At 36.7% G+C, this 21,068-nt stretch overlaps 2 protein-coding genes across 5 annotated transcripts in view; one reads left to right on the top strand and one right to left on the bottom strand.

Annotated features, from left to right (window-relative positions):
- Nucleotides 1-89: 89 nt before the first annotated feature.
- rpa2 (replication protein A2) lies at nucleotides 90-20,658 on the top strand. The gene is given in 9 exon segments (NM_131711.2): nucleotides 90-236; nucleotides 460-551; nucleotides 2,150-2,251; nucleotides 5,692-5,805; nucleotides 7,765-7,839; nucleotides 10,835-10,951; nucleotides 12,249-12,368; nucleotides 15,261-15,355; nucleotides 20,375-20,658. Coding segments are annotated over 9 exon segments (816 nt in total). The 5' UTR covers nucleotides 90-223; the 3' UTR covers nucleotides 20,463-20,658.
- The window catches only part of themis2 (thymocyte selection associated family member 2), a 19,892-nt gene continuing 18,267 nt past the window's right edge, over nucleotides 19,444-21,068 (bottom strand). The window contains exons 5-6 of one of the 4 annotated variants that reach the window (XM_005157857.6): nucleotides 20,901-21,012; nucleotides 19,444-20,814 (exon numbers count right to left, since the gene is read on the bottom strand). In XM_005157857.6, coding sequence (XP_005157914.2) covers nucleotides 20,732-20,814; nucleotides 20,901-21,012 — 195 coding nt within the window. In that variant the 3' untranslated portion in view covers nucleotides 19,444-20,731. Of the gene's footprint in view, nucleotides 21,013-21,068 lie in introns of all 4 variants that reach the window. The other 3 variants (XM_068214070.2, XM_021466810.3, XM_021466811.3) reach the window with 3 other exon arrangements.

Genomic DNA, 21,068 nt, shown 5'->3' with positions numbered 1-21,068 from the left:
GCTTTATTTTTATTTAAAAACAATTTTAACAACATACAAGCTTCTGTGGACTTTTACAGTATACGTGTGGGACTTTCGCGGCAGATGACACACGCGCACGCGTACTGTGAGCGCGCGGACTTCGAGACGTGACGTCAAACTGTGCGCGATCAGTCGTGGCGGGAGATTTTCGAGTGTCTTGTCGGTCTGCTTCGCATTCAGAAGAAAAACATTCACGAGTGAAATGTGGAACCAAGGTACGTGCTTTAGAAATCACTTTATTTTGGCTTTAGAGCTGAGTTTACTCTGCTAGTCCGCTAATGAGAGTCAGAAAGCTCTGTTATACAGTGTCAGTGTGATGTCGGTTAGCGGTGTGTTGTCAAGGTCTGTTTTTAACGCACTCTTACGTTACTGCCAGTCGGACGGGGTTTTTAACCAATAAGTCGTTTTGATTGAAATATGGTATTCATATTTTTGCAGGTAAATACGGAGAGGCCAGTATGGCTGGGTACACACAGTCTCCTGGAGGATTCGGGTCACCAGCCGCTTCTCAAGGAGGAGACAAAAAGGGGGTCAGTATATAAATAACTTTAAACACCTATATATATATATATATATATATATATATATATATATATATATATATTGAGGTAAAGTTGGTTTTATATTCGCACATTCGTTCAGTGACAACTTGTGACATGCTCCTCATATTGTTTACCATGGTACTTTAAATATTTGGTCTGAAATCACTTGTAAACATGACTTCAAAACAACATTAACACCATTTATTTGACTGTAAACAATGCTGTACTTTGATAGTCACTAGCTGATAATATGATTTTAGCATTTAAAATTTGCATAAATACTTTGTGACGTTTTATCTTTAAGGAGAATGTGCGAATATTAAACCCACCTTACCTCAATTGTGTGGGGTTCATATTAAATTCCTCCAATACCATATTTAATTCTGTTTAAATATTTAATTGCAGTTAATACGACTTGAGTATATTTTGTTTAAACTACATATATTTGTAAATATTACCCATAGTTTTCTATAATAGCACTTTTAACTTATCCCTATATCGTGCACTTTCTAAACTGCATTTTGAAATGACAAAAAAAGTAAAAAATACAAGTTAAATGTTCACTTCAATGTTTCAGACTATTTTTGTGACAACGAAATGTTAAAAAATGTGTGAAAAAATTGTTTGGTATTAAGCTCAACAAGTTTTTGTGTAATTAAACAAAAGCAAATACCTGTTATGTACTTCCTGATTATATAGTTAAAAGAGTAATTTAATAAACTAAATTTGGTTATAATTTAACTTTTTGTTAACAAATGGGTAAAGTGAAATGTTTTGCAGAACAGTTAATAAATATTAAGATTTCAAATGACAGGTATAAAATTTAGAGTTTGAGACTAAACTAAATTTAGTGGCCATCTTATGTAACTTGAAGTAAATTGAAATAAAATATTTATTAGTTGTTATTTTTGTTTATTATTATATTTCTTTGCTTAAAATAAAAGCGACACATCGTAAAAAAAGTTAAAACAGACAATAGATTTGCTCAAACTATTTTTTATTATCATTTAATGCACTTTTTAATACAATACAAGCCTAAACGTTGAGTTTAAGCTATTAAGCTAAACATTTAAGCTATTTTCTGTTATTTAAAAAATAAATAAAATATAAAAGATTTAGAAATTCTTTTATGAAGTATTTAATTTTCATTGCCAAAATTGTCTTTGTCTTTCATCTCAATGTTTAGGTCTGTTTTTGCTTGTGTAAATACTGAATAATATTTAATAAGGTATATAAATCATATCTTTTATAGAAGGTTTTTTCAGTATATTTCAATAATTTTCAAGTCGCTGTTTAAATTTAGGCAAACAAACTTATAACTTTAATGCAGTATTGATATGTTTGGGGACAATTCTGTTTGTGTAAAAATAATACGACTTTCACTATTTTGGCCTAATACATCTTTTGTGTAGCTGTTAGAATGACCGTAGAGAGAGTAGTATTGTTATTTTAACAGTACTTATTTGAGTCATTATCGTGTTGTTTAAGTGATTATGAAAACAGTGGGAAATCAGTGTAGTATTGTGATCTTCATGTGTGATGCTGTAAAGTGTAACAGTGATGTGTGTGTGTGTGTGTGTGTTCAGAGGACACGAGCGCAGCAGATCGTTCCCTGTACTGTATCTCAGCTGTTGTCGGCGGTGCAGGCTGAGGACGTCTTTAAAGTGGGAGAGGTGGAGATCGCACAGGTCAGTCTGAAGAATCACTAAATATCCACATTTTTATTGAAAGGGTTTCCATTTTATGGAGCCAGATCAGTCTCAAAAGTAATATATTTATAAAAAAGAATTCATTCACATATAAAAAATCTAATTCATAACTTCAAAACACGATTCATCTCTTATTACATTGTATTTAAAGTGCTGCATTGTATGTGGTTTGGATGTTTTTATTACATTACATATACAATAATAAAAAAAACAAATAAAAGAATTGCCACCCTAGTTTAAAGGGATTGTTCATCCAAAAATGAAAATTTCCTCACTCTTTACTCTCCCTCAAGCGTTTCCAAACCTTTGTGTTCAGTTCTTCTGTTGAAGAAGATATTTTGAAAGATGTTGGAAATCTGTAACCATTGACTTCCATTGTAGGAAAAACGAATACTATGTAGGGATGTAATGATTCACCTGACTCAAGAGTTTATTCACAATACACAATTTATTCATGATTTTTAAACAAAACTATTCGAAACAAATTTAAGGTAAAGAGCTCTTTCATTCCTTATTTAAATGCAGCACATCGTTTGCAAAATAATAATTTTTTAAAATTTAAATTAATTGTAATTTAATTTTAAATTAAAAAATAAAATACAAAGATAATAGAAACTAAAGAAGACTCGTTAATAGAAACAAGCTAAAACTGTGACTGTGCTGGCGTTTTGCATTTTTAAAAAAGAAAGAAATATCAGCAAATCTTTGCTTTCTGGCATAAGCTGAGGCCTTTGCATATTTACAATGTGTCCTGCTGATGAGAAAAACTGTTTCACTGAGATGGCTGGTGTGGAGAGGAAAGCCTTTGCTAAACCAGAGAGCAGGGTGTACAGAGGGGGTCAGTAGGCCGTCTGATCCAGGGGACTGGCTACTGACAGACAATACTGATTAGAAAATTACAAATTGTATATCAGGATAGCAAATTTAGATGCTAATTTTTCAATATGCATAAACTAATTTGAAAAGGATGGTAAACATAGTCTAATACCTGCTTCTATAACAGAACAACTTTCTCTTTCAGTCGGAAAAATATCTTCACACTTTCGTTACGAAAACACTGATGCACTGTCTGAGCTCCGTAGCACTCTTCGGAGGCGGAGCAAGTGGAGCTTCAAATCATCCAGTCTGCTTGGTGTGACTTATTATTAGTGTTTTTGAGTATAGACGTCTGTGACTGTAGTTTTCTCTGTGCTGATGGTTTATGTGCATCATATTCATGTTCTGTTAGTGTAAGTAAACCTCTTTTTGCAGTATTTGCACACACTTTGTGTTTTGTCTGGTGCACTTCAATGCTGTCATTTTACTCTGCCGCCCCACCTCTTGCTCGCCGCTGACATGCCAGTACAGCGGTATATGTGTGAACCTACACTGGTTTCATGGTTCGGTTACGATTATCATGCCATCGGTTCGGTTAAATTCCATATCACTGTTCATTGACGATGCTTTCCATACAAAATTTGATATTTTACTTAACAGCACAAGAATTCTTTTCTAAAAAATGTATAAATATATTTATATTTCTATACTATTTGTAATACAGTTTTGTCCTTCAATACAAAGTCAGAACTGTCCTTTTAAAAACTCGAGTACATGCACAGAACAACATGAGCATTTATAGCAAATGAACAAATGTAAATATCCTGCTCACTTTATGAGCCCTGTCGAGTAAGTTCTTAAACCCCTATGATTGGTCACGCACTCAACAGAAAGGGCTGCGATTGGCTCTAATGCTCTGGTGCTGTTCACCGTTGAGTGACGTTGATAACGGCATCAGCGATTTACAGCTGATCCATGACTGATGCAGAGGATAAAACTCTTCTGCAGACACACTCGTGTCTGAAGCGCTGTAACTGCCAAGAGGAGAGGAAATGTCTTGCCACCAGGTGAAATGGCAACATTGAGGGAGAGAAATTAAGGCCCAATCCCAATTCTATTTTTGTACCCCTTTCCCCTGGTCCTTACAAGTGAGGGTTAAGGGGAAGGGCTTTAAAATTTACCCCTAAGAATTAGGACAGCACCTGCACACATCATCATGTCCTCGCGATCTCTTGCTTCATATGAGATCAGATGATGGCGACTGCTGGAGTGATTCCAGTTGTGTTATTTATTGGTATTTATCTTCAGGAAATCACTGAAGGCATATATTATGTTATCATAATGATCTAATGTGGCAATGAGATCGTAATACTGTGCATTTACACAGTGGCCATGTTCATCAATGTAAACACACCAAAAACAGCATGAACATTATAGCAGACACTGTAAAAAGCCCATTCCCAGCCATTAGACTTTTCTGACAGGGTATTCCAGTGTCATCGAGTGTCAGAGTGTTGTGGGTCTGCTGTACTGAAGTTATTATTAGGAATTATAGATCGCAAAAAAAATCACAAAATTTAGCAGTTTTTATTTTAGCCCTTTTTTTTTTTTAAGCATGACGGTAAAACATGAACGCGGTTAAGAATATATTAAGACGTGTTTGTTTGTTGTAAAAATTCGTAATAATGACAAAAAAAAATACAAATTTGTGGATCTCCTTACTTCCGGGTGCAGCTGTTGCTGGGGTATTCTGGGAAATGATTCTTACCTCTTGGTTTCTAGTGTGGTCCTAAAAAATCTTTGTTTGAAGGGGTTTATACCCCTTGCTCTTAGCCCTACGCCTTCAAGCTAAAGAGAATTGGGACACCCCTACCCCTTCGAGGGCATACGCAAAACGAGGAGTAGGGGGAAGGGCTAAGGGGTAGAATTGGGATTGGGCCTACGTTTACTTTTATTTTCTCAATCGCAGTGAAATAGGAGCTTCTGCTGTAACTTCAGTCACAGTGAAAGACTGTCCAGCAAACACACACACAGTGAATTGTGCCATTTCTGTGTTTTTAAGTAGTTGGAGCATTTTAATTACTCGCCTCCCTCGCCATAGTAAACAACCACAATCGCAGTAAGCGCATATGAGATAAATACGTAATAACCGGTTATGATCTATTACTAAACCATTACCGAATTTTCCACGTCTGCATTGCGGTGAACAGAAGAAACAATTAATTTTCGCTATAAAGCGAGTTTGTGCCTTTAAACACAACGCCCCCTCTGTTCACAAAATGCATAATGATTAATTCCACATTTCTACCAACTTAAGTCGTCACATATTTAAAGCGATTTTTGACCGGCTTACGGTGAATCGTTACATCGCTAATACTATGACAATCAATGGTTACAGTGTTTCAGCTTTCTTCGGTTATGTCTTTGTGTTCAACAATAGAAACTCAAACAGGTTTAAAACAAGTGAAGGATGAGTAAATTTTTAGTTTCGGGTGAACTGTCTCTTTAACACAAACAAAAGCATCAATAGCAATGCAACACTGCATTGTTATCCTTTTTATACTTCTGTTTATTAGACTCATGTTGTGCTTGATACGGTGTAGGTGACCATTGTTGGTGTGATCCGAAGCACGGATAAATCCACAATCAACATCCAGTACAAGGTGGATGACATGACTGCAGCCCCTATGGATGTCAAGCAGTGGATTGACACAGAGGTACTGTTGCAGTGTTTTTGTGCATTGTGATTTTAGGCCATAGATATGAGTAGTGCTGGGAGGTATGTCAAGTTCTGGGGATATATTGATATGTTTCCCCAACGCAATGCAGGATTATTTAATATCTTTCGTATCAATATGGTTTGAGGTCAGTCATGCAATGCACACCACTCCAAGGGAGCACACGACATGGTCAACACAGAAAATGTACTGGTCAGTTAAAAGATAAACAATAGGTCACTTATCTAGAGATGGTTCGGATTCAAATTCTGGTGTATACTTTTCCTAAAGAATGCACTGAGCATCCAGTATTATGCCCCCCCTTGAGCATTACGGAGCGCAAAAAAGATCTGAGCTGAAGGAGGGTAGAAAAAGGCAGGGGATAAGATGATCAATTAGTCCCCAAAAGAGAAACACAGACTTTTTTTGGTGTGGTCACAAAACACTCTTAATATGTTAGGTTCCTGTTTGCGTATAGTTATGAAAATGAATACATGGGGAATATCTGCTCGCAAAGTGAGCATATTTCACACACAAGCATTCATTTCATAAGTGCATATTCGTTACATAGCCCTGATAGACAATATAGACTTATAAATTTGTAATGTTTCTGAAAGCTTGATTTAATGTTTAAGCATTTGGTTTCATGAGAGAACTGACAATGTTTTAGTACTCACATCTGAACCATAATTATTCACACACGCACATAGAGAATGCCGAATATCTTGATGCAGAATAGGTTGGAGGACAAGTTTTAAATCGTTTATATAAGGCTAAATAGAATATATGGTTCTGTATATCTAAAAAAAATTACGGGTGGTTTCACTTACTTTTTTTGCATGCGCTCATCCGCTCGCTGTGCGTCTATATTTGAAATAATGAACTTGAGCTCATGGTGATGATAACGTGCATGACTAGGTTGTGCTGAAGTGCTGATCGCAAGCAGTTAGAAACGGAAAAATTCGCTAGTGAGCCGTGAAAAAAATGATGTTTAAATGTTTATAAATGTGGCTAATTAATAATTCAATATTAATCAAATTCATATATATATATATATATATATATATATATATATATATATATATATATATATATATATATATATATATATATATGCATGCATGCATATATACATACATCACACACACACAGTATGTGTATGTATGTTATGTATTCTATTTATATATAATTTTATTAAGATTGAATAATAATTTTAAACTAATAATATTTAGTAATACACAAGGCTAATAATAATAAAATGATAATTTAATATTATTTAAATTATAGAAATATAATTATATATTCTGTATATACTATTTAATAAGATTGAATTATAATTTTATTATTATTAATAACCTTTATATTACTTAAAGTTTTTTTTCATGCTATAACATCATATTATAAAATATATTCTAAACATTTAGTTTGTAGTTACTCTGCAACGGTAGCTTTTCTAAATAGTTATTTTTAATGGGGGCACAAAAAAATCATGATTTCTGCTGTTTAAAAGCAAATGCAAACATATCAATATATATATCGAATATCGGAAAAATGTTGACCTTGAGATTAAAAAAAAATCTATATTGCCCAGGCCTAGATATGAGTACATGCATGAATATTTCTGTATTAGGCTTGTTTTGTTTTTGTAAGACTCAATTTGCATTTGATGTTTGAAGAAAACTCACTTAAAGAGTTATTAAGTGAGGTTTAAGTTTTATAATTATCATCATATTTTAATCTAAGAAATCTTATTTAATTTAACTTGTTTGCTGGCTGGTTTTAATGTTTATTATACTTGTATTTTCTTAATTGTTTTTGTCATGAAAATAGCCTAGGAATCTCACATGGCACAAATAGGTTCTGATATCAGCTAAAATTGTCTATTTGAGTTCAGAAGATTATTTTTAAAAGCCAAATTCATATTTTTATTAATGACTCTTGACCGTTTATTTCTTCCAGGACATGGGTGTGGATAACTCGGTCATTCCTCCCGGCTCTTACGTCAAAGTCTCTGGCAACCTTCGCTCTTTTCAGGTCAGAGGTTGTGAACTACTTGTAAAAATGTGAATTGTTGTGATCTTTTGCTCTTATGTGAAAGGTTAATGAAAGACATTTATCTGATTTTTATATTATGCCTCTGGAGGTTAGTTTATTGGTTAATTTACTTTTGTATAAATAAATATATTATTTGTAAAAATGATCATTTCCACCTGAAGTTTTTGCACACTGAATCTGAAATTCATTTATTTTATTTTCTGCTTAGTCTCTTTATTAATCTGGGGTCACCACAGCGAAATGAACCGCCAACTTATCCAGCATATGTTTTACGCAGTGGATGCCCTTTCAGCTGCAACCCATCACTGGGAAACACCCATACACACTCATTCACATACATGCACTACTGCCAATTTAGCTTACCCAATTCACCTATAGCGCATATGTTTGGACTGTGGGGTAAACTGGAGCACCCGGAGGAAACCCACACCAACACAGGGAGAACATGCAAACTCCACACAGAAATGCCAACTGAACTCTCCTTCTCTTTGAAGTATTGGATTCACAAAATATGTAGCCTATTCCTCTTTCCTTTTCTATTTTGAAGATCAGAAAGGAGAACAAAGCATCACTGCTTTGTTTCGCTTTATTTTCCAGAATGGATTCTTTAATACGCATTGGAATCAGTGTGCAAGCTTTGTGTACATGATGAAATTTTTCTTTATAAATACGAAGAAAAAAAACGTTTGAAAATTTTAGACTTCAGTGTGCAAAGATGTTTACTGTCTGTCACAAGATATGTTTCCAATTGGTTGATGGAAACGCCCTGATGCGCATAAATTTAGAAAATGTGGATAAAAAATGTATGCGAATGGCTGAGTAGGATAAACTATTTATTCGATATGAAAAGATATCTATCTCAGTACATTTGTTTTTACTGTTGATATTCGGTGCCAGCTAATCAGGAAGTGACGATTTTGTTCTCTCTGACTCATTGGAAGGGAATGCTGCTTAATTTGCACATCTTTTATGCGATATTCCTGGTTTGCGCATAAATTTAATTCGTATTTTTAGATGGAAACATAGCTACAGTCATTCATTTCCTTGAATGCTACATCTTTAAAATGTAAACCGCCAATACTGCTTTTACAACACTCCACATCATCCCATCTGCATGTGTGGCATGCTATGTTAGACATAAAGTACATCCAGGGGGTTGTTCTCATGGAATAAAACCTGACAGGTTTATTTATCATCAGACCGAATTGAAGTAAAGCACTGTTGTATAAGACTGAAGGGCTTTATTCTGCTAAAACAACCATCCTGGATGTGATTGATCTCAATTATTCCATGGCTACTCGCCACAAAACATACAAATTAGATAGAAGACATTGTTTTGAGCCATAATAGTTTATTCATTATTTAATTAAATGCTAAGCAGACAGAAGCGAAACTGGTTAAATGGAGAATATACTAACCTATGTATTATTCATTTCGAAGACACGACCAAACAGTCAAAAACCACAACCTGACACACAAGCAGATACATATGAACTTCATTCTTTAATTAAAAGCAAAGCTGACGAAAACAGCTGAATGGAGCATACACTAACCCCACATAATATATTTAGTCACAAGGTGGTGCCAAAGAGTCAAAAACAGCAGTGTGGCATAAGCATATAAATACAGATGTGAATTTATTCACTGACGGTCAAGATGATTTGATGGAACCACATTTATTTATTTATAACTTATTTACGGTGTCGCCTGTGAAAAAAAAATCACCTATTCTGATCCTCAAACACTGGAGCTGATTGGTGTTGTCAACGTCGAGGCAAAGCATTTACTTGTGTAACTTTTACAAATTATCTTGTCATAATCACTGAAGCTGTTGTTTATATTAAGAGAATTCACACAAAAAACACAAGGCGCCATGTAGCACTAAAATCAAACTTCACACATGAACTAAACACTTGTATATGCACATGTGAATGCTTCTGAATGCTCAAATGCTTATGAAAAAGTCTATAATGTTTACATGCATTAATGTGAAATGCAGACTGATATCTATTGTTACTTAGCATGTACATACAAACCTTTAAATTGCACATGTCTTTAAAACAGTCATGCATGCAACCTTTTTACTTGCATTTATTAAGTATAATTGAACTTAAAGAGCAATGAAACACCTCTTCCAGTTCAAGTACAGCAGGTCTTTTCCCCCGTCTATTCCAACCATTAGTCCTGCAGGTGATTTGGAGAATTTAAAATGTGTGCGAACACAGCAGCACAGATATAGGCGATGTGTCTGAATGGTAACAAACTCAACTGATAAAAGACAAAGTCCGTCATTCTCCAATTCTCCTACAGCTCTTCTGACAAAAATGCTTGCTGCACACAAACAGGTTGCCTGTATCAGCCCTTGACAGAATAAGAGGAAAACCATGCAACAAACCGTGTGGATCATGGAAACAAACACATGCCACTCTTCATAAGCACCTAAATACTGCCGTGTGCCGTCTCACAGCTTGGCAGGTCTGACCGTATTAGTCTGTCATCGGAAAGCACATGCAGTATTAATAATTAAGAAGCAGGGTCTTCTCATAGGATAAGAAAACTCCACTACAAATAATAATGAGAAACTCACGCATCATCACTGGACAGGCAGATTGGTGCTACGTCACCGATTTCTGATCCCGCCCCAATAATGATTTTAAGCTGAAATTAGCTGACAAACGCTCAAAATGATCCAGTTTTATTCATGATTAAAGCTGATGGGTGCTAACGTTTTAAATGACGCACACACACATTGCATTTATGGAATAATCATGCACACATTTAAACCTTTCTTTAACACACATCTATAAAAGACTCAATAAAATATTACAGGAAATACTGTGATAAATCCCTTGCTCTGCTACACATCATTCGGGAAACACTTGAAAAAGAAAACAAAATTCACAATTCACTTTAACTGTATTAGTTCTGGTTTAATCTGATTGTCCTTCACGAATAGTTCTGATTCTCCTTGCAGAATAACAGGTCTTTGGTGGCGTTCAGCGTTCGAGTGCTGGAGGACATGAATGAAGTGACATCGCACATGCTGGAGGTTGTGAACGCTCATCTCCAGCAGAGCAAACCACAGAACATGGTGAGACTCCAGCACCTCCTTCTCATGCTACACTTCTGCTTTTCTTTCGCACAAAATGCAAAGAAAGTGGTTGATGGTTACAAACTCAACACAGAATTCAAGCATGTTCAAACCTTGTGTATCGTAGATTCAATTTCAAAGCATTAATTATCAACTGGTTATATTTGGGTCATGAGACAATATGCAGCATCTGTATATACAGTTAAAGACAAAGTGATTAAGGAGATGATTTACATTTTCAACATAATAGTTTTAATAACCAATGTTTTATGCAGGGGATTCCTTTCCAGCTGCAACCCTGTACTGGGAAACACCCATACATACCCATTTACACACTACAGCCAATTTAGTTTATTCAATTCACTAATGGCGCAGGTTTTTGGACTGTAGGGGAAACCGGAGCACACGGAATAAACCCACGCTAACACAGGGAGAACATGCAAACTCCATACAGTAATGCCAACATTGTGAGGCGACAGCGCTGACCACTGAGCCACCGTGCAGCCATGCTAAATACAATTGATTGTTTTTTTTTTTTGAATGATTTGCTATATTTAAATAACAAACCACCCAAGCCTTTTCCGCTCTGAGTCCTTATAAAGAATCCGTTTATTAAATGCATAATTTAAGGGGTATCCCAATTCTCTTTAGCTTGAAAGGGAACACTATGATAAAAAAAAAATATATATATATTTATTTTTATATATATATATATATATATATATATATATATATATATATATATATATATATATATTTTTTTTTTTTTTTTTTTTTTTTAACAAAAGTACAGTTCCCAAATTTTTCAGCCTGACCCCCCAAAATAACAATTTCAGTGACTCACGACCCCCGCCATCTCCGAAAGTGGTTCTAAACATACAAACAGTGCACATACACCAATAGGCCTAAATAAACACAAGCACATTGACAACATAAACAGTCTAACAACCATTTAATATTTATTATTTGTCATTTATTAATTAGTCTTTAATATCAACCTCATCTAATATGGCTGGTGGGTGCAATGTTTACTGCACAAGTCTATTATTGGTTTAACTTTGGAGACTTGGAGATCATCATCAATGTTCAGTTGTATATGATTTAAAAAGATAGATATTTAAAATTAAAATAAAAAACATTTTATTTTAATGTATAGCAGTTCATAAAGGTGGCAAAGTTTGCTATGGTACTGTAAAATCAATCTGACACTATTTCTGTGTGGTTAATATAATGGAAACATGACAGGGGTCACAATAACTGTTCTTATAATGTAATATAATGTGTTGTGTCTTTATAGGGAGGTGGTGGAGGGATGATGCCAGTGTCTCATACCAGCATGAATAGTATGGGCACCACAGGAGGCTATTCTGGTGCTAACATGATGCTAGTCAATGGCTTGAGTGCCAACCAGAACCAAGTGAGTAAACATTACAAACATATTTGTATTCACATCTTCCACCTTTATATATTATATTTGCAGTTATGGGTTGCACTTTCTGTTTAACCAAAGGTGCTCTAAGCTAGTTTTGAACAGCAGAGGGCACTCTAGGCCTGGCCCGGATTGGCTAATTGGGAGGACCAGGAGACGTTTTTTGACCATGAGGGCCGTTGTCCCTAGCTGCTTGCACTCTCAGCAGTCGCACTTTTTTCATTTATTTATTTATTTGACCATAGCCTCATTCTTTTGATTCATTATTTTGCTGCAGCTCCGCTCTTCTTATTTATTTTCTCGCAGCACCGTGAGCAGAATGCAGCCTGCAGGGTAATGATGATGTAACTATCATTCAACCCCAAACAGCGGCACTTATAGTGAAAATAAGAATTTGAATAATTAATATTAATGAATATTACACCTGCTCAATGAAAATCAGATGATTCACTACATTAATATATCCAACATAACTTGATCAGAAATCTAAAATGGGGAGAAAAAGATTAAACCATCAATAGAAAGCAATACTGTGGTTAAGAGTCTTGCAGGTCTTGAATATATATATATATATATATATATATATATATATATATATATATTTTTTTTTTTTTTCTGTCATTTTTATTGTTAAGACATATTATATTGTTAGGGTTGATAAACATTTGAAGTTTTAAAGCAGCTGTTTTCTTTAAAAAGACATGATAGTGTCATTAGAAACTGAATTGGAAATGACGTTATTTTAATATACTGTAGTCAGTCGTGAACTGAGGTGGGCAGGTCTTGGGCTTGAAACTCCAGGTCTGAAAAGGAGTCCCACTCCGGCCCTGCTCTAGGCTAGTGTTTAACAGCTTATAGTGCTCTAGGCTAGTGTTTAACAGCTGATGGTAGTCTAGGCTAGTGTTTAACAGCTTATAGTGCTCTAGGCTAGTGTTTAACAGCTGATGGTAGTCTAGGCTAGTGTTTAACAGCTTATAGTGCTCTAGGCTAGTGTTTAACAGCTGATGGTAGTCTGAGCTAGTGTTTAACAGCAGATGCCGCTCTAGGCTAGTCTTCAACAGCTAATGGTGCTCTAGGCTAGTGTTTAATAGCAGATGCCGCTCTAGACTAGTGTTCAACAGCTGATGGTGCTCTAGGCTAGTGTTTAACAGCAGATGCCGCTCTAGGCTAGTGTTTAACAGCAGATGCCGCTCTAGGCTAGTGTTCAACAGCTAATGGTGCTCTAGGCTAGTGTTTAATAGCAGATGCCGCTCTAGGCTAGTGTTCAACAGCTGATGGTGCTCTAGGCTAGTGTTTAACAGCAGATGCCGCTCTAGGCTAGTGTTTAACAGCAGATGGCGCTAGGCTAGTGTTCAACAGCTTATGGTGCTCTAGGCTAGTGTTTAACAGCAGATGGCGCTGTAGGCAAGTTTTGAACCGCAGAGGTCACTCTAGGCTAGTGTTTAACAGCAGATGGCGCTCTAGGCTAGTGTTTAACAGCAGATGGCGCTCTAGGCTAGTGTTTAACAGCAGATGCCGCTCTAGGCTAGTGTTTAACAGCAGATGGCGCTAGGCTAGTGTTCAACAGCTTATGGTGCTCTAGGCTAGTGTTTAACAGCAGATGGCGCTGTAGGCAAGTTTTGAACCGCAGAGGTCACTCTAGGCTAGTGTTTAACAGCAGATGGCGCTCTAGGCTAGTGTTTAACAGCAGATGGCGCTCTAGGCTAGTGTTTAACAGCAGATGGCGCTCTAGGCTAGTTTTTAACAGCTGATGGTGCTCTAAGCTAATTTTTAAGAGCAGACGGTGCTCTAGGCTAGTTTTTACCAGCAGACGGCGCTCTAGGCTAGTGTTTAATTGTAGACGGTGCTCTAGGTTACTTTTTAACAGCAGATGGCGCTGTAGGCTTGTTTTTAACAGCAGACAACACTAGGCTAGTGTTAAACTGCAGACGACACTAGGCTAGTGTTAAACAGCAGATGGCGCTCTAGGCTAGTGTTAAACAGCAGATCGCTCTCTAGGCTAGTTTTTAACTGCAGACGGTGCTCTAGGCTAGTGTTTAACAGCAGATGGCGCTCTAGGCTAGTGTTTAACAGCAGATCGCTCTCTAGGCTAGTTTTTAACAGCAGACGGCGCTCTAGGCTAGTGTTTAACTGCAGACTTTGCTCTAGGCTAGTGTTTAACAGCAAGTGGCGTTCTAGGCTAGTGTTTAACAACAGACGGTGCTCAAGACTAGTTTTTAACAGCACACCATAAACATTAGTCCTTGTATATAAACTGTAAACTGTTATCCCAGTACTTCTGTGTGATTTGACTGTCTGTAACTTCATAACTAGCTCAAAAGACTAAAGACTGAATCTCTCTTCATTTTTGCATTTTTCAAACACCGATGTGAATGATTAATAGAACATATGCAAATCACTATTATTTACAATTCATGTAGCGTGGGTGTTGAGATCCCAACCTTTTAATGATTAATCGTGCAGCTCACACTGAATGCATTATTGCAGGCTAAACATGTAGTGCCTGAAAACACCTTTAATAACAATTTCTTCCTCCATCATTTTACAGGAAAGCCTAAATGCTTTCATACATGTGATTTATCTGCAATTTGTTACAAATTTAGGATTAATTTATGAGTAAAAAAATATATTAATCCACTGGTCATGTGTGTTCTGAACCATGGGTCGTTCCATTACACCCCTAATATATATATATATATATATATATATATATATATATATATATATATATATATATATATATATATATATATATATATATATATATATATGCATGCGTGTATGTGTGTGTATGTCTATATGTAGATTTGGTCACTGTGCAATTTTTGACACGAAATCTTTAGAGTGGCGTTTTCTGATGTGTATCTGTGGTGTCTGCAGGTTTTGAGTCTGATCAAGAGCTGTCAAGAGCCTCAGGGAATCAGCATGCATGAACTCAAGCAGAAGCTCAACAGCATGAGCGCCAACGTCATCAGGTACAAACTTCTCCTTCGGAGATGAGCCTCTGTTAAGAACGACCTTCTATAGTTGATCCTTGACCCAAAAAAAAAAAAAGATTTGTTAGTATCTTCCTCTTTCACAGTTTCAGTTTGTCCTCCGGTGCTGATAGTGAGTGGTGAGAATAGCATGTCAAGAGGCTTCCTCTATTGCTTTTACGTGTGGTTTCTCATGAACTTCAACTTCATCTACATAATGGAGACTGTGGGATTTGACGATTGGCCTGTTCTCCGGATAAAGGGCTTACATAATCTGGCTTAAACAGAGATGTCATATTTATGGTTAATTTTATGTTTAATTAGAGCAAGGGTTCCAAACCTTTTTGTATAAAGGGCCAAAAACCAAACATCATTAGCTGCGGGCTCAGGGTAAATATACTAAAGTATATTAGCAGCCATGGGTAATTTCCTCATTTATTTCCTAATATTTAAAAATAAGATGCGATCGGTCAGTGCACTTCGCTTTTGTGGTTTATTGTAGATAAAGCAGTCACATACAGACTTATGTCGAAATGCCCATCAAGACGAGCGTTCGTGGAAAGTCTAAAGTAAAAAAAGTTCAGACATCATCTGTGTATTTTAAAGCAACAGATGCATAATAATACACTGCATTTGACCCAGAAACCCCCTGCTATATTTCATATCATGACCATGCGTCTGAAATAGAGATGTCTTTGAATGTTACCTATGCACCTAGTCTCTTACTAGTAATTCTTTATTAAAGAGCCCATATTATACATGAAATAGGGTCATATTTTGGTTGTAAGGGTCTCCAAAACAGTGTAATATGCATGCAAGGTCAAAAAACACTTTTATGGTCTTATAATCTGCACTTATTTTTACCTAATTATCCCAGCGACTCCCGTATGAATCGTCCAGTGATTCATTTGTTCCCAAAGATTAAGCTAATCTGCGCTGATTGGACCGATGACAGTCTGTTGCGATTGGTTGACACTAACTGCTTTCAGCCAGAGACAGAGCGTAATGCCCAGCAGCGATGGACTTGAAAATACAGACGACTAACTATTTTATTGAGCAAAAACTCCCAAGAACTGGCGAGGAGACCTCCTAGCTTGTCATATTCTGCTCTTTTCACAGACACACACACACGCACACACATATTGCCCTCGTCCTCGCGCACGCGTCCACACACACACACACATTGCCTTCGTTCTCGCGCACGCATCCACACACACACACAGACAGACGTAACCCTCCCCCAGACAACATCGCGCACACACACACACATAAACCTAATCCGGACGACAACACGCACGCACGCACACACATTACACTCATCCACGGGAACGTAAACAAAGCAGCACGCGTCGCGTTTTTAGCGTGGCTTTGCACGCGATATGAGAATATAGTGAGTTAACCTGAGACAGTACACGCGGTTGCAAGTAACAAATCACAGCTAAATACATTTGCAAGCTAGAGTCAACGAGGCAACAACTTTAATCGCACGTACTTACACTTGAGAAATGGAGGAAGAAACCGATCCATTTCCAGTCTTTACTGATCCTTCCTTTAACAAACGAAGTATTCTTTGTAGCATGTATTTTCCAGTAGTTTCCAACTGCTTTAAGCTGGGCTTATGCTGAGGTTTCATCTTTGGGTAGAGACTCGATAATATCCATCTGCAGTGTGACTTCAATCTACCGGCATGTTTGTGTTTGTGTGTGTGGGTTTCTATGTCAGAGGGCGGGGCCGCAGGTTTCAAATCTCCCGGGTTTGCGCGTGCACATGAATAACTTGGTTTCGTTAATACGTCATGGCGAAACACCTAATGACTCGGTATCAAGGCGACTCATTTGAAGCACTATGAGTCGACTCTTTTATAGATGAATCAACAGTTTTAACCACTGTACACTTCCAGATTTAAGCCTTAGCTGGATATTTCACTTCACTTAGAGCTGTGTTACACACTACATGGAGGGGCATTTTCAAAAACCCATAATATGGGCTCTTTAATATCTATAATATTAATGTTATCCATGTTAATTGAAAAGATCATTAACCATTATTACTGAATATCTGTTGAGTCGTGTTAAATAATGTTTCTTGGCCTTCTTTCCTGTGACAATGTGGCCAAGACGAGCTCTGAGATTAAGAATATTGTGTAAACGAAACAAAATTAATGACTACAAGAAAATAATCACACACAATAACTTCTATGGATAGTGCAAGAATTTTAAATATGTATTGTAATGTAATACAAAAATGCATGTATAAATGTAATACTGGTGAACGCACGTTTAAAAAGACAACAATATAAACACTTCTGAACAAAACCTTTCCTTGTAAACAGAGCAAACAAAATGACTTGCAAAATAACCTCAAGCTTTAGTAATTGTTGATCATTTTAAATATACAGAAAGCAAAAGTCCTTATTTTTAAATAGCTGTGCTTTATTATTGGAGAATATTCCTTAAACAAATAAAACAATACAATTCAACACAATAGAGATATTTACACGTCAGCTGCTATTATTATTGTTAAGTATTAGCAGTTACACTCCTGAACTTTAATATTAGTTTCTGTGTCTGTTTTCTCCAGTTAATGTGTTTATGACAGATCCTCTCATGTCAGCTCATGTTTATCAGAAGCTTTAGGTCATCGGAAGTATTTTTATGCATTAAATATAGTCATATATTCTGCTTATCAGACACATTAGCTGCGTCCCAAATGACACACTATACACTATGCACTCATGCACTATGTACTTATGCACTTACACACTCAACAGGGTAGTATATGTATGTAGTGTCGTCCCAAATGGCACACTAATGTTTTTTTTACTAAGCGGAAATTCTAACCGTTTCCCTAATGACGTTTGACGGTCGCCAAATCATTGAAGTAAACGGGCGAATTATCAAATAATACCTGCCGTGAGTATTGCCGCAATCACTATCGGGAGGCGCTATAATCACTCTCGTAAAAGAATTTTGCTTTCACCATCCAAAATAAATAAAGTTATTCAACATGTGCGTCCGATAGCTCCGCCCCTTCCGCTACGTAAGCAAACCTGCGGTCGTTGAGTGCGTGAAGTGTCCATCATTACACACTTCATTTTAGCGGCTGAATGAGTGCATCATCCGGGTAATTAAAGTGCACTTATTATTTTTAGAGTTTTCAGTGTGAACGCACTACTTACACTATTTATACTACAAAATGGCAAAGAATAGTGCATAAGTATGCGATTTGGGACGCAGCTATTGTGTGCGTATACTATGAAATATTTGGAAACAGGAGTGCATTTAGCATATTAAACGCGTCTCATTTTTACCCAGCAGATGCTTCACATTATGTAAATGCTCATTAACGCTTTTCTAATTTAACCCTGTGCAAAAGTCATCTGAAAACAACCTTAAGGACACACAGCCGGTCGGGCTTTGAAGGTCCACTGTGCCGTTTTTATGAAATTTGTGTTGAATAATATGTAAAGAGGTGGTCCAGAGTGTATTTCTAAGGCTTGGTTGTGTTTATGGGGTGCAAAGCAATGCGTGCTCATGCTTCATTTGTAGAAAATCATGTTATTTCTTCATGTGTCTTACTTTGATTATATACAGCTACTCTGCTTACGAGAAAACGACCCCGAAAGCCTGCTTCCAAGAGGCTCTGATTGGTCAGCTAACATAATCGGCTGTAATTCACTGATTGGCTCCATGTCACCAAGAGTCACACTGTTTCTAGCATGAGCTGTGCCTCTGTTGTGTAAATACTGTCAGTGTAGCCACATCAGTTTGAGCCTGGATCAGACAGAAAATGAAAAGCACACCGCTGAACTTCACGCCTGCTTTCCTAAATAAAATCTGTCAAATGTCTACATTTATACAGGGTGGGCCATTTATCTGGATACACCTTAATAAAATGGGAATAGTTGGTGATATCGACGTCTTGTTTGTGGCACATTAGTATATGTGAGGGGGCAAACTTTTCAAGATGGGTGGTGGCCATTTTGAAGTCGGCCTTCTTGGATCCAACTTTTGTTTTTTCAATAGGAAGAGGGTCATTTGACACATCAAACTTATTGGGGATTTCACAAGGAAAGCATTGGTGTGCTTGGTTTTAATGTAACTTTTATTCTTTCATGAGTTATTAACAAGTTTCTGACCACTTATAAAATAAGTTCAATGTGCTGCCCATTGTGTTGGATTGTCAATGCAACCCTCTTCTGGAAGTCAAGATAAAGGGAAAGATGAATGCAGCAATGTACAGAGACATGCTGAATGAAAACCTGCTTCAGAGTGCTCTTGACCTCAGACTGGGGCGACGGTTCATCTTCCAGCAGGACAATGACCCAAAGCAAACCACCAAAATATCAATGGAGTGATTGAATGTCCTTAAGTGGCCCAGTCAGAGCTCAGAACTAAATCCTATTGAACATCTCTGGAGAGATCTGAAAATGGCTGTATACCATTGCTTCCCATCCAACCTGATAGAGCTTGAGAGGTACTGCAAAGAGGAATGTGCAGTAATTCCCAAAGACAGGTGTGCCAAGCTTGTGGCATCATATTCAAAAAGACTTGAGGCTGTAATCGCTGCCAAAGGTGCATCAACAAAGTATCGAGCAAAGACTGTGAATACTGATGCACATCTGATTTTTATTTTTTTCAGGTTTTTTATTTTGAATAAATTCTCATTTAATTAAAGTAAATAAAGTGATTATGGGGTATTGTGTGTAGAATTTTGAGGAAATAAATTAATTTAATACATTTTGGAATAAAGCTGTAACATACAAAATGTGGAAAAAGTAAATAGCTCTGAATACTTTCCGGATGCACTAATGTGGAAAGCGACTTACAATTTAATGTAAACTGGACTGAGTGCTTCACTTCCGCTTTAATACAGCCATTACAAGCAGACTTTATAGTAGATTTTTGTTTTTAATGCATAGTTACTTTTCCCTTTACCCTGTAGATGAAAAGTAAAATGCTTTCCTTTAACTGTTGATTGATTCTCACTTTTCTTTCGCTTGTTTTATTTTCATAACAGGCAAACTGTGGACTTTCTCAGCAACGAGGGCCACATTTTCTCCACCATCGACGAAGATCACTTCCGGTCAACAGACAATGAAGCCTAACATCCACAAGAGCCTTCATCTTCACAGCTTTCATGACAGAAAACAGTAACAAACTGTACATTTCAGTTCTTTTTGGTCATTTTAATAAAAAGCACACCCATTAAAATGTTTCTTTAGACCGCAATGTATTAATTGACATGTGTTAAACCTTGCATTGCGTATTTAGATGCATTAAAAAGCCTTGCTTTTTTTTTTTGCTACATGACTGGTCCTCTTGATTTCTTTTCGCTCTTGTTGTGATGAATACTCGAATGCAGATTGTCCTCCGTCTAATAGTACAGGCTTTCATGGGGTTTTATAAATGCGTCCTCGATAGACTCGTAGTCATGATCCGAGTCAGAAAGTCTCTTCGCTGTTTTATTAGAGGAAGATAAGAAAAGGTTAAAGTATACATCTTATTTAGAACCACTAGTATCTGAATGTAATCCGTAAACGTACCTGATTTGTGAGACATTCTAGGGCTTTTCACATACATGTTGGGCATACTGGAACTTTCTGCTAGCGAAATGCTCTTTCTAGGCAACAGCGGAGGAGGCTGATGTAGGGTCTGCTGGAGTTTCACAAGAAAATAGTGTTACTTTGTTTCTTTCTTTTTTTTTTGTGCTG

Source organism: Danio rerio, chromosome 16 (genome assembly GCF_049306965.1).
Source record: "Danio rerio strain Tuebingen ecotype United States chromosome 16, GRCz12tu, whole genome shotgun sequence".
In the NCBI taxonomy this organism is placed as follows: Eukaryota; Metazoa; Chordata; class Actinopteri; order Cypriniformes; family Danionidae; genus Danio; species Danio rerio.
This window is presented reverse-complemented; position numbering and strand designations above follow the sequence as displayed.